Source organism: Malaya genurostris, chromosome 2 (assembly GCF_030247185.1).
Source record: "Malaya genurostris strain Urasoe2022 chromosome 2, Malgen_1.1, whole genome shotgun sequence".
Classification (NCBI taxonomy): domain Eukaryota; kingdom Metazoa; phylum Arthropoda; class Insecta; order Diptera; family Culicidae; genus Malaya; species Malaya genurostris.
Window position 1 is genome coordinate 66,799,815 of NC_080571.1, and position 14,792 is coordinate 66,814,606.

Below are 14,792 nucleotides of genomic sequence, written 5' to 3' on the forward strand. Positions count from 1 at the left end.
AAAGTCAACAGCAAGTTGATGGTAGCAACCTTTTTGTTTCATGCAGGAAAATATGAGCAAATTTCTCGAGTAGTCTATCAACACAAATAACCAACACACTGTCGCTATGAGAAAAACCGTACAAAAAGCTTGTTTTATTACAATAATCATTTATTTGTATAATCATACTTGATACTGTTAAAATATAAAATTACTTTTTTTTCCACTAGATTACTCTTTGTTATTGTTTGGTTTTATTGGGTTCGTTATATTTCATAATGATCTGCAGATACAACGTGAGATACCACCATGCATGAGTGTGGAACATAATTGAACATTGTTTACTTGCTTGTTTACGCATCACAACCCCCATCTACTGAAGAGGACTGCCAAACACATATGCAAGGTGATGACGCGTTAGTGCGTTGATGTATACAAATAGATTAGGAGAAATAGCAGCTTCATTACATTGGTTAGGCAAATTATAATCAAATGAAAGAAAGTGTTTATATACTGTAGAGTAGGAAATAGTACAAAGTTCCGATGTTATTGTGAGTTATAATCAATGCAATACAGTTATGTGGCCACATTCAAAATTGTACAATGTATAAAAAGGCACACCCAAAATAGTCGTTACTTCTATTTCCATTTGTTTTCGCTTGTTATGTGGATCTTGTTCTTATTTTCGTGTCTATTGGTAAACATTATTATTCGTGTCTAAAATGTATCATTGCGTTCATTATCCACTTATGTTACAATCCTCTGTTCTCTATTTCGTTTAAGTTGTCTTTTTTCGGTTTGTTAAACTTATGGTTAGCTCTGTTTTGTTCGCTTATATGGAATTGAATTCTACTGAACAAAAACGTGAAGGATTGTATGTACAATGACAACAACACTTAAGATTACTTATTTTAATCAATGGCAAACAGTTGCTTTTAGTGTTTACAGTAAAACGTGTAATAATAAACAAGGCAAACCAGCTACTCACGATATCTAAAATATACTTTACTGATGTTTTTTCGAATTTTAACAAGCTCTTATTTATTGCAAATGTATATATTCTAAGTGACAGGTGTTATATGGTATGCTGCACTATGTACTGATTTTTTGGTATCACATTTAGGAGCGAAATGCATGATGTATAAAAACTATTATTTACTAAAATTATTTCATTTGCGATCTGACAGAGAGGGAAGCAATCTAGTTAAAAGCAGCTATAAAAGTTCAAATGCAATGGAATGATTCTAGTACTGAAACCTAGTACATATAGACATATGGGTTCATAACGTATGGCTATGAGTATGTACGGTGGTGCATATTTTGCAGATTAATTGTGTCTATTGCATAAAAGTGTAGAAATTCTGTTCCGTTACATTATTATTGTAACAAACACAAAGTTTTGAATATTTTAAACAATAAAATATCTTCTACTAAATTGCCAAGATAGATAAAATAACATAAAACTAAACGAGATCAACAAGCAAACAAATGATTATTGAGCTTCGAATACATGAATATCGCTATAAAAACAGCAGAATACAGTAAAGTTTTGCACTAATTATTGTCCTTCAAGTATTAATCATTGCAATCTCTAACAAAAAGGGATCGTGCATGGTAGAATAAAAGATTGAAAGAATAAAATAAATCTAAACATTGCGAAAAAAAGCAAATTATTATTGACTTAAAATTGATTCACCTCAATCGTTCATGCGAAATCAAAATACATTTTGCGAAACATACTTCAATCACTTACATTAAGTCTTTCTTGGCCAAGCAAACAATTGGATTGTGTTCGAATTACTTCTAAGAATCCCAAACTATTGACGAGAAATTCATTAGAACAAAATTAACTAAATTTGGTTATGTCCAATTATAGTTTAATCCTATTGCTACTGTCATTCCTGCCGGGTTGAATTGGGTTTGTACTAGAAAGCAATGATGTAAGCGAACCCGCGGTATACGAATCAGAATCGAAACTGGTCCAATTTTCAGTTCAGTGGCGTTTAACCTAAGTTCTAAACTGATTTCAATCAAAGATATCATATTATCAATAGAACTGTCACGTTTTTCGCACCTTGTTGGTTCTACTAGTGTAAGCTAATTCAGAGTATATGTAAATAGAGTGACGACGTATCATTCGAATGAGAATAAAAAAAGGTTGGCAACAATAACAAAATTCTTGCAGGCAGCACGGTAATTTACCCAGTACCAAAGACATTATATTATCAAGATATCTAGCTCTCGCATTTCACAAACAAATCGTGGACAACATACTATTTTTTACGATCAAGACGTACATACAAGCAGGTGAGAGAAGTTTCAAATTCGTGTATTCAATGTGATGCCGTGCGATGGCGTTACTGAACTGAACATTGATTTCGCTCCAAGCTGACGGTATGAAAGTGTTCAGAAGCAAAAGTGTGATCGCCCACGTTGTCTCCCAAACGGACGGAGTTGTGAATTCTAACTCTACCGCTAGTTTGTAAGAGTCTGATTTACTGTGACGCTATAAATGTCATTAAATTACTCACGTAAGGAACGGACAATGCAAAGCCAAGTTACATAGAACTTCTGATGTGCAACACATCTGTGTTTTCTAAATGTGGTTAGTTTTTGAACACTAACACCTGAGCACAGACTAACAGACATGACAGTATGAGTAAATTCTTATAAAAAATAATTTTTCGTGATGCACTAGTTCCACCTATATTATACTGCGCGAACTATTTACTATCGGTACACCCCTTGTGTTATGTAAAAGTTAATTTACTAGTTGGTTCCCCCTCGTTTGTCAACACCGATCAGCTGCTTGCAGGGATGCCTGATTTCATCATAATATTTGGAAATGAATCGTCACAGTAAATTATTATATTACGTTAATAATATATTAAACTTTTTAGCGATGTTGGAAGGTAACCATTTATTTTTCTCAACATTGTTCATCTAGACTATTTTTTATTGTGTTGGTAATTTTCACCCGAAATTAAGTGGTGGCAGATCAGAAGCAAGTAAATATTGCCACTAAACGGGTTCGATTTTGTATTGCGTTGAAGGATGAGAGGTAGGCACAATTTTGTATATAGTTTTGGCAATATGTATTAAATCTGTATCCTGCATGAAATTCGCATACAAATGCAAATACATATCAATACATTACAGGTAATTCTGTATAAATGGCAACTCTGTTGGTAAATGAAAAAAATAAACACAGTCTAGATGACAGACATGATGTTTTTGATAGGGTAACGTGGCGCCATCATAACACATGTGAGTACTGTCCCAAATAAAGGAATATTCGAAATGACAGTTAAAATGATTGAAGAATCTAATTTGAGTGTCCTGTCTGTTAGTCTGTGACCTGAGTTTTAAACACTAATATTATTTCACCTACTGATTGGAAATATTTCTGTGCATCGATTTGAAGAAAACAAAACACGTATTTCAATTAAATATAATTGAAATTTGGATTAATAGCGAGCAGTGCTGCTGAAGTCTAACGGGCTTATTGACATTTCTTACTGGAGAGGATGGTTTTCAAAGTGTAAGCTACATATAAATTGGGTAGTACTTCTCTGATTGGTCATACAACACAAAAATGAAACTGTGTAAGCATGCGGTACAAAAAACTAATAAGCAAAATTATTGCTAATAATTCATTCTCACATGAACATACCAAACAGTAATCATCTCACGAAGCGTGACAAAACGAATTGATGCTCTGACAGGTTTGCTTTAATCAGACCCTGTCAGCTTGGAGCGAAATCAATTTTCAGTTCAGCAACGCCATCGCACGGCATCACATTCAACATATCATGTCAATTGTATGGGTACGCAGTGATGCTATTTTGGCGCGAACGACTTTGACATTTCGCTCCCCTTCTTCTATGTACGAGATTGGATGCGGACTCGCCTGAGGGCGCCATGGTAGCAAAAAATTATGTTGCCAATGATTTGTTCGGGAAATGTGAGAGCTGAATATCTTGTTAACATGATGTGTTTGCTTTGATCAAATGGAATTAGCTTGCACGCTTAGAAAAAGTTACTCAAAGTTTGAGTACTAGTTACTCATTTTCAAATGATACATGGAAACGTCAAAAATTGAGTAGTTATCATCAATGATATTGAGTAACTCCTACTCTAAATTTGAGTTTAACGCAAAATATCTTTTTATAGTTACTATTCGCATTCGCGATAAGTCTAAAAGTTGTAATAACCATTTGTAGCAACAGGTTGTATTTTTTGTTAGTGAGACGCGTATTTCGAGGGTGAGTCGATCAACACAAACGGTGTTGTGTCTGCAAAAACCGGAATGATCAGCTTCGTGTTGTGCTTTAGAATGGAAACGAATATGCTCAATATGAGGAATAAGTGTATGATTGGTGACTGAGCATAACACACTACTCCAAGCGACCACCACTTGATATAGTATTGAGTTCAATTATTTAACATTTTAATACAATACACTTAGAAAAGGAGCAATTTTTTTGCAAATTTGGTATATGTGAAATAAAATTTCACACAAAATTTGAGTGATAGTTACTCTATTTTTGTACATGTACGAATAAAGTATTACTCAGTAAATGAGTAGATTTTACCCAAATATCGTTTCCAGTGGAAGAACTCAAATTTGAGTAACTTCGGAGTTACTCTAAATTAGAGTTGTTCCACTTTTTCTGTAGATGAGTGAGATCTTACTCATTTTTGAGTAACTATTTTTAAGCGTGTGTACTCGCTTTTTGACGTTTCGTGTGGTTTAAGGGTCATGCGTGTTTGGATAAAATGCAATGTTATGTGGTCTTTGCTTGAAACACCAGAAACTGATCCAGGGTAGTTTCGTTAAATAAACAATTTTAACGAAACTGTGTTGGGTTCGCACTTACTTTTGGGCGTGAGCGAATCCGATATAAGAATTAGGTTCGAAACTGACTCGAATTGTGGTACGAGGACGTTGAAGCTAAGTTCGAAACTAACTTCAAATAAATGGTATGACCGCAATTAGGGTGTAAACTGAGTTAGATTTGTCTTCAAGCGAAAACTTTATTAGTACTTAACAGCCATCTGAAACCGGTATGTTATCATCACCCATTTGGAAGTACACCGATTACGTTGAGACCCTCGTGTTTCGAGCCCCAAATACTGCGATGTTTTGATACTCATCGCGACTCTCAAATTGTGAAAATTACCTAAACTTGATGTCCCAAAACACTACCAGTTGAATTCTAGGTAAACCGACAAGTTATTGTGAGAGAATTGTCTCAAAAATTCGCGTACAATAAACAAGGTAAATAGAAAACAATTGCATTACTGTATATTTACGTTGTGATCAGCTGATTTTGAAGTTCCGATTTAGATCTCATCAAGATGGCGTCGTGACAGGAGGCTGTACATGCGGGTTGACTCCAAGGCGAACTAAATTATAAGTTCTTACTAAACTGCATTAAATTTTCGCTCCAATTGGAGAAATGAACAATGCAAACCAAGGTTGGTACTTTTTCTGTTGTTGTTGTTGTTGTTGTTGTTTTGTTCTTAGGAATTTGAAAAAGAAATGGGTTTCCTCTAGTCTATATATTATAGAAATTTCAAATATAAAATTTCCATATTTTATATAACTAAAATTTTATTTCAAATTCAAATGAATTTGAATTAAAATCGAGGTAAAAGGAGGATGAAACGAAATAAATTAAATTAATTAATTAAATTCTAACTTGCGTACAATAAACAAGGTAAATAGAAAACAATTGCATTACTGTATATTTACGTTGTGATCAGCTGATTTTGAAGTTCCGATTTAGATCTCATCAAGATGGCGTCGTGACAGGAGGCTGTACATGCGGGTTGACTCCAAGGCGAACTAAATTATAAGTTCTTACTAAACTGCATTAAATTTTCGCTCCAATTGGAGAAATGAACAATGCAAACCAAGGTTGGTACTTTTTCTGTTGTTGTTGTTGTTGTTGTTGTTGTTTTGTTCTTAGGAATTTGAAAAAGAAATGGGTTTCCTCTAGTCTATATATTATAGAAATTTCAAATATAAAATTTCCATATTTTATATAACTAAAATTTTATTTCAAATTCAAATGAATTTGAATTAAAATCGAGGTAAAAGGAGGATGAAACGAAATAAATTAAATTCCTTTTCACAAAGTGCTCAATTTTTTCAATCGCTATTATCATTATTCCGAATCATTCTAAACGGTAGCTGTCATTACAAAATATTTCAATCTAATCCAAGCACAAAGCATTTCGTTAAGTGAATTCAAGATAGGTCATAACAATATGGTATTTTTAATGCTGTCGTTTTTGACGTTCGAATGTGTTGCTCTCAGAAGACATAAATTTACACGCTTTTTAAAAAATAATTCCTTAAGAATAATTTGTTTATACTGCGTTGCCAAGGTTGCTACTCAAACCTAATCTCCTAACAATACTTGTAAAATTAGACTATTGGACTCCCACAACAAAAACTAAAGGTAGTACATACGTTTCTGAACCAGACAGTTCTAACAAGATTTGTTTGAAACGATTCCATTACTTACGCGAAGACTTTACATTTCTGGTTTCTAACTAAACGAGTTTGATTGCAGTTAATTTTATTTTAAAGTTTAAATGTAACGTCTTCTGTTTGGGATTCTACAGGCAAGCTTTGTTAGGAAAAGATTTAGATACTTATGGCATGCCGGATATTGAATATGTGTTTTTTTTTATGAAAGATTATAGAAATCAACTACTTTCTGTATAGCTTTCCCACAGTCTGACATTTTGTGTAAAAATATGAGCTTTTGCAAGAAAATTACTGCATTTTCATTGTCATCGTGATCGTATTTCACACAAAGCATTACGCTACATCACTACATTGTTGTCCGCTTTAAGATAGCATTTGTCAATCATTGAAAAGATATGGAACATCTCGCTAACGCTTTGGAAGGAATGATTTTTCACTTAAATAACTATTCTAGCTAAAAAAACGAACATTATTTACAAAACGAATAGAAATATGTAACCCAAATCAGTTAGTTACCGGGTTGTAAATCTAGCACATCTTCTTGATATATCTTTCACCATTATAAAGCATACGGCATTACCCAAGAATGAATTAAAGCTTTACTTACTGATATGTAACATAGGTAGTATTTTGTTTAAAGAAAAAAAGGTGCTGAATCCTGAATTCAATATGTCATAAAATCAACTCACCAAGCAGTAAACTGAAAGCATTAGCACGTGGCCGCGACTTCAGGAGGTCCAGGTGCAATCTTGCCGTTCATTTAGTCTCAATGAAACCAAACCTTTTATGGGTAATGCAAATTTATTGAATCTGTTATAGTTTTGTTTGTTTTGTCTGTTTCCAATAAGCAAGTATTATTTTGACATTCGAAATCTATGTTCCTGTATTATTTGTGAGAGTTTACCACTTATAAGAAATCTAGACAAATCAACTTCACATTTATATACGAGTTAGTCATCTGAACCACTACTTTATTGGAAAGGATTCGCTGTTAAAATAGTTTCTGTTGTTTTTTTTTCGTCTACCCAGTATAGATTCGTTTCGGTTGCATTATTTTTCGTAGAATGGTAATGGTTATTTTAACTTTGAAAGTATATAAAATGGCACACATTACTTTGTTATATTCTTCTTTTTATTTGTTTTGTTGTTATCATTGTTCTATCGATATCTGTTTTCTATTTGGATGGGGAACTTTTAAGGTTAACTGGTGTATTAGCAGAAAACCCACTCTGAAAACTGGCATATCGTGTTACACAAATCTTGAACGTTGCGTTCCTGCAGCTGATAAATATTTAGAAGCATTGAAGTAATCAGCGTTGAATTCCTGAAGGCTTAGAAAAAGGTACAGTTATAATATATTACCAACGAACGGAATCTATTGATTTACAACAAAAATTCAAACGCCATCAAAGACTTGAATGACATGATTTTTTTTTAGTTATTTTTAAATATTCCATATTTTCAGTGAAAACATTATGAGATTTCGTGTTTGGACCGATAGGCATAGTTCAGAACTACTATTATTCTCTAGAGGTTTTGTTATCAAACATCACGAAACTTGATTACATATATAATTTTCATTTAGCAAATGTATCACAATAGGGAAATAGCACACCTTTTTTTACACGTACATGTTGGTCAAAAATTTCACTTCAAAGCGGATGAAACAAACGAATGCACAAATAGAAAACCAGTGTATCACTGCTATAAATGTTAGATAATTTAATCTGAACTAAAGTCGTAGTAGTTTTCATTTTTTTGCCCAAATCTATGTCTTTAGAATGCAATCGGAATTTTGCTGCGCAGAAGTACGGGACGACTCGTCCAAGCTGCAATAAAAAAAATGTTAGGCCAAATCACTATTGGCTACGAAACTGTAAATAGTTTAAATAACACTACATACATTTTAGTTCATAGTCCAACTTATTGAACGATAGCTAAATAGTATGTTAGGCATTCCAGCTTTGTAAAAATCACTTCTATTTTTTAACCGAAACTCAATTTACTTTTCATCACATCACTGAAATAGCGAAAATATGAAAATTTACGAAAAAGAATCACCAGAGGGAAGATTCGAACCCACAACGTTTTCTTGTCCGTGCTGATGCTCTGCCTACTCTGATACATGTGCAAACACGTTCCAGCAGGTAATTTGGTTAGGTAACGCAGAACAACGTGCACGATACTAAGCAGTCACCGATCGATGTTCACCCTGTATCACTACATACTGCAGACGTCGTCCGGTGAATCATGGTTTGACGCATTCAAAAATACGTTTTAATTATTATTTTATTTTTCACAAATTTACATATTTTCGCAATGTCATTCATCTGGTTTTCCTCTCGATCTGTTTTTCGTTGGCAGTGATGTGAGAACTAGTTCATGACAGGCTCTAGTGTTTTCACACAAACCCAAAACAAATCATCAAAACTGTAGCTTGCAGGCTGAGTAAAAGCAAATTGGTACGCCCCTTGCACGTCTATACACAGTCGAATCGTCTGATTCTAAATCCATTTGGAAATCATACTGAATTCCGAATCAAATTCCAGACGAGTTAATTGGGTTGTGTTGGAAATCGAAAAGCAATTACAGTGGTTTGTCTACATTTGTTTAGAGAACAACTGGTAAAATGTTGATCAAAGTAGTCGATCGCGTTCAGAAATAACGTCAAATAGAACTCGAAAGATGAAAAAATATTGTTCAGAAACACCTGGAAATTCCAAGCTGGCTAAAGTGCCGAATATGCCAGTGTGAGTAGCGATAAAGCCAACCCCGATTTTTCGATCCGAGATGCGGTCAGAAGAAACTACGCCAACTTTTACACGATGTGGAACATCCTGGGCAAGGGAAAGATACAAGTTGCACACAGTCAGTCAAGGTCATTCAGCAGATGTGGGTAAAATGGAAGAAATACGTTGACTCTGTGTCCGCTTCCACTGTGCGGACGCTGATGGGTTCGAGATTTATTGTAACTTTGAAGTTTTTATAAAAGTACTGTAAAGTAACCATTAATGGATTTTTTGAACTTATTGAATTAAGGGTCTTCTCGTGTGTACCAAATTTACTTTTAGTCAGCTTTTAATTCAGTTGTCATATGCCGACGTCTCAAACGGCAGGAATTCTTGGTTCTTCAGTAGGATCACAGCAATAATCTAACACTGAGAATCGTCTGACGAAACAGCAAGTCAAGTAACACATCGGAACGTAGTACTGAGACTGATTAAGGAAAAGAATCAACGTGATTCGGTAATTGTTCACACAATATGGAATTTTACATTCGAATTGAAAAGTCAACTGAAAGTGCTCGAAATGTGTCGTTTAGATTTAAACTATGAATGGCGCTAGAACATCTACGAGATACCGCCATACAGTCACAATCAGTAATTAAAAAAGCTACTGCAGATCAAATGATGCAGTTCGGTCTAGAAAAACTACCGTAGGATGGATTGGAGGAAGTAATTTGCATCGTAATAATTGATAAAAAGTGCTTATGGCTACTACTGAGCACATCGAATAGATTAGAAAAATGTTAAAGTAGGATAGCTAAGATGTAATTATCACATTTTAGCCATATTCTCTCGACAACAGATGGCTGAAATGTTCCCAATTTTATCCTGCATCTTCTTGGGCACCTACGTAATCTGAGGATAAGTACCACGAAAATCTATCCTGCTCCACTACTTTGAATAATTATTTCGAAATATCTACTAACGCTTCAATCACACCAATATTTGTTGTTTGTTCTCTTCGGTTTATACATTGAATGATTACAAATATAAAGCTAACAATATGCGTTGTATTATTTTCCACACCATAAGTTATGCTGTGTATTTGTTGTTTTACTCTGTCACGCACTAGCATATTTTGAAAGTAGAAAATTTAGAATTCATTATCGTTAGGAAGGAAAGATGAATAGATGTGTGTGTGTGTGTTTTTTGTAAGAACCACTTAACACTAGTTTTTTGTCTGCTCTAAAAATATGGTTCACTGGGTATAAAATTGCTTTATTGCTACTTGAGAATGTCTTCGAGGCTGGTGCATTTTGCTGGACAACGTTTTGACGTATATCCAAAAATTTCAAGTCTATGTAATTGTTTTAAAAAACAGTTCTTATTTTGTAGAAGAACGAACTTACTCATTAAACTAGAACATACACTATTGTAAACGTAGCGTGTGTCAACACGCGCTCCACAAGTACACTGTAAACATGTTTGTTGTTGATTAGGTGCATTCTCTTAGTTAGCAAATTTCTGAAATGCATTCGAATCACTTGCGATAGCCAAATTGTATATGCCAAACGAAGAAAACGTATACGTAATATTATGTATGTTCCTGCAATGCAACTCTACCATTCTCGTCCCGTTATAATGATAGAAATGGTTGCATGTGGTGATATAATCTTTTACTTTTCATCAATATTTGATAAAGGATTTTTTTTCAGCACTGTCACAGATATAAAGCAATGGCTTCGGTCTAATACCAACTGTGTCAGCATGATTCTCCGAATGAGATAGTTCCGAAGTGTGCAATGTTTCGAGATTTTTTAAGCTCATTGTTCACTGTTCTTCGCTGCTCTCGAAGTATTCTGAGGCATTGCCGCGGCAGATAGGACAGGTACGATTGGACTGAAAGATAAAACAGATTAGTTTGAGATTAAATCAACAAAAACGAAAGAATCGAAACAAAAAAAAAAATTATTTACGTATTCATTTTTTCAGCCCATGGGAATGGATTATTTTCCACTCCTTCTCCCGTAGGCATAAAACCACATAATTTTTCTAAAGTATCGACAGTTAACAAAACCAAACGATAAAATGATTTCTTAATACTAGACACATCTTGAATACTCAAATGGGCAACTAGAAATATCTCAAGTTTTACTCTATCAGTTACTGTGACCACGTTTGCAGTATGGCAAAATATTAATTTTGCATGGAAAGAGATACCGATTCAACTCAAAACTAATTTAATAAAAAATGGCATATATTTTTCATATACTTTCTTCGAATAATTGTAACTACAGACCTTCTATTTTTTACAAAAATGGTGTTCAAGAAAAAATCATAAAAATCAATGCATTTCAAAAGTACCAGAAATTCGAATCCCGTGTCTAAATATATCGGGAACGACTACTTCTAGGGGAAAGGTTGCCATGAGAAAATGTATTGCTTCTGAGCTTTGAAATCATATTCGGATGTTTAAGTGACTATTTTGTTTTTAATCGAAGGCTTAAGAATAGTTATATTCGGGAGAAAGGTCACTAAGAGTAAGTTCATTGCTTTCAAGCTGTATAAGGATATTATGGCGTTTAAATAACTATTTCTCATGAAAAAACTTGAAGTTTTGCAAATACTTTTGAATTGTTTTGCTGGAACTTCTTCAAAAGCTGGTTTTCATGATTAATTTAAAATAAAAATATTGCTTTTTTCGTATAATTTTACAATTCTAAAAAAAAACATTCACTGTTTTTCTGTGTATAATTTCTTAGAGTGTTCAATTAATTTCCTAAGACTTCTTCTTCTTCTTCCAATTAATTTCCTAAAACTTCTTCTTCGATCATTTTAAGACCTAAAAGCTGACGTTTTTTAAAGTACATTGTTTGGCAGGCTATTTGTAGCTGTGGATTGCAAAGCAAAATTTTCATAACTACAAATACAGTTAACAAACAAGTGTATGTCAACGAATGTCTGATAAACCGGCTGCAACCATTCATTTAAAAGCATACGAGATCTGTTTTGGCCTGATTTGACTTCTTGCCGGCAACATTGTATCAAAGGACGGCAATCCTGCGAACATCCCAGATCTTGGTCCAATATTGGGAAATCAAGAAGACAGGCAAACAATGAGAAGAATTTTGCTAAAAAGTGGGAAAAGGCTTTCAGAGAGGTAACTACGGACACTTTTTTTTTGTTTCGCTTGAGGTCAACCTTGAGGTCGTTTGCCTGTTCGGGCTAGAAAAACTTTTTGATCCTATGTTCGAGGTTGGAAATCGAGCTCAGGTGGGCTACGTGAAAGGCATCGAATTACCCAAGTAACAATATTTGTTACGCTAGCTTATTTGTGATTAGTTTGCAACAAGAAATTTTAGTGATGGTTACTAATATCTATCTAATTGCGTCGTTCAAAAAGCGTAGTTTCTACTAGTGACTAGCAACATAATGAAGATCGATTAAAAATAAGTTGTCGTTACATTGCAATGTCATGCTGAAATAATTTATCTTTCTATAACATAAAAATAATTTGTTTTCAAGTAAACTCTAGTTAATTTGTCACCAACGACATTGCTAACATTGAAATAAATCCAACATTGTTAACATTGCAGAAATTCGGTCACGAGGTGCCACCACGATTTGGGTGCCGCTTTCACTAAGCCACAATTTTGGGTGCAACATTTACTTCACGCTAGATTTTTGTTTTGCTGTTGGTTAAAATGACGAGTTTAATTTTGTTTATTCCGATCGAATTCTCGTGTGATTTATTCGACATGGAAAAACGTTGCTTTTAACACGTAGGGAAATCGATGATAAGTGTTAAAATTGTTGTAGTTGGAATATTTCTTGAACAGGCAGGAGAATTTTGTTATAGTTCCGGAACGTAGTGGAACGTTTTGAAAGACCGCGGCGAATAGTCGAGTAGGTGGCAGTAGTGTTTTCATCGTATAGCAAATTGGAAATTTACACAGGATTTTGAAAAATTTAGTTCGAGCCTGTATATCTGTTATCTGTGATACTACCTTCATCAATAAGTTCCCGGAATCACCACCGTGTGGCGCTCTCTGTCACCCGGTTAGTTTTTATAGATGGCCCTCTGTCATTGATATTCTAACAAATTTTCAGCTTGATACCTGGACATTTGTAAAAGTTACGCTGTATTGAGTACATCTGCGATTGTGCGTGTCGTCGATTTAGTACAATTTTCAAAATGGAATTGAATTTGCAAAAACGAGTTTGTATTAAATTTTGCGTTAAAAACGGTTTCAATGATAATTGCAAATGTGAGAAAAGTGTTTCGAAATGATATTCTGAATAACAGTCGTTTATCAGTAGTACGAACGTTTCAGAAGTGGCTGTGAGTCTGTGAATGATGATGAGAGAAGCGGTAGGCCATTCGTAAGAAAAACCGACGTACCGACCAACAAAATCAAACAATGGATGCCAGAACGTCTGCAAGGAGTATTATTTAGGCGTTATGAGTAGTTTGCATGAAGTAATTCGCCGAAAAAGACCAGTTTTGTGGGAAAACAACTCGTGGAACGTTATCCGTGAACATTTGGCTAAAAACGAAACGAATATCATTCAGCAACCATCGAAATCCCCTGATACAAATCAACTAACCGACTGTAAACCAGTTAAACAAAGTGGGGGAAATCTCCGAATAAATGTTAGAAAAACTAAAACAACAGAAAGCTTACCCTAAGCCATTTGTCAACGCATTTGGAATGGAACTCGTGCGAGCAAGGCAAAACTCGAAGGATTTGTCGTGCCTCGAAGTCGCACATGCACACAACACACGATGTTTGATCCCCTGAAACGAGTCGAAATGTGGAGTAGTTCGGATGTCGGCAAACCCGATGCGATATACTAACCTGTATGAGTGTCGGCATTGAATTTATAGCTTGGCAACTGATCAATTTCCGGTCGCGCCAAACCCCGGGGTTTCGCTTCACCCAGACGTTCTGCCAAACTGAGCAAGGCTTCGTAGTTTTCCGTTTCGTTCGAGTCTGGCGAATTTAGATCGGGTTGCCCGTACGTTGATAACGGGAACATGGCTCTGTATCGGATCCGGAATAAAACAAGGGATGTTACACTGGTTACATACGCATATGATGATCGAGAATTGACTTACAGGAAGTTCAGCAGAATGCCAGAATAGGCGGACGGCGTAGCGGACAGTGAAACCTGTGTTGGTTGTGGAGTCAACGTCTGATGTGGCAGACTGGGATGACGGTGTGCTGGATGGGCATGTGGATGGGACGGAGGTGGTGCTGGCCAATGGAACCGGGTGAAGTTCCGACGAGGTGCAGTGATCGCGCGTCGAGCCGTTCTATGAAGCAGCTCGAACTGGCTGGTGCGGCCCTGCAGAATATTCAACACGGTCGATATTTGGAAAATAATATGAAACATCTGAAACGCCCAGTTCATTGCTAACTTGTATACTTACTTCGGTAGAAATATAGATTGGTTGCGGTGGAGATATTTGAGCCATTTGCGGCGAGGAATGGATATGGGCAGCGGCAATCGGAGAGACATGTAACGGCGAAGCACTGGTGTGATCAAGACCATCCAGTGTGAACCCGTCAGCTCGCTGTAAA

At 35.2% G+C, this 14,792-nt stretch overlaps 1 protein-coding gene across 2 annotated transcripts in view; it reads right to left on the reverse strand.

The window, feature by feature from the left end:
* Positions 1-129: 129 nt before the first annotated feature.
* LOC131432997 (RING finger protein 44-like) overlaps positions 130-14,792 on the reverse strand; it is a 43,741-nt gene continuing 29,078 nt past the window's right edge. Inside the window, exons 6-10 of one of the 2 annotated variants that reach the window (XM_058599704.1) lie at positions 14,642-14,785; positions 14,327-14,577; positions 14,067-14,251; positions 13,893-14,005; positions 130-11,106 (exon numbers count right to left, since the gene is read on the reverse strand). In XM_058599704.1, the coding sequence (XP_058455687.1) occupies positions 11,038-11,106; positions 13,893-14,005; positions 14,067-14,251; positions 14,327-14,577; positions 14,642-14,785 (762 nt within the window). In that variant the 3' untranslated portion in view covers positions 130-11,037. The remainder of the gene's footprint in view (positions 11,107-13,892; positions 14,006-14,066; positions 14,252-14,326; positions 14,578-14,641; positions 14,786-14,792) is intronic. The other variant, XM_058599703.1, reaches the window with a different exon arrangement.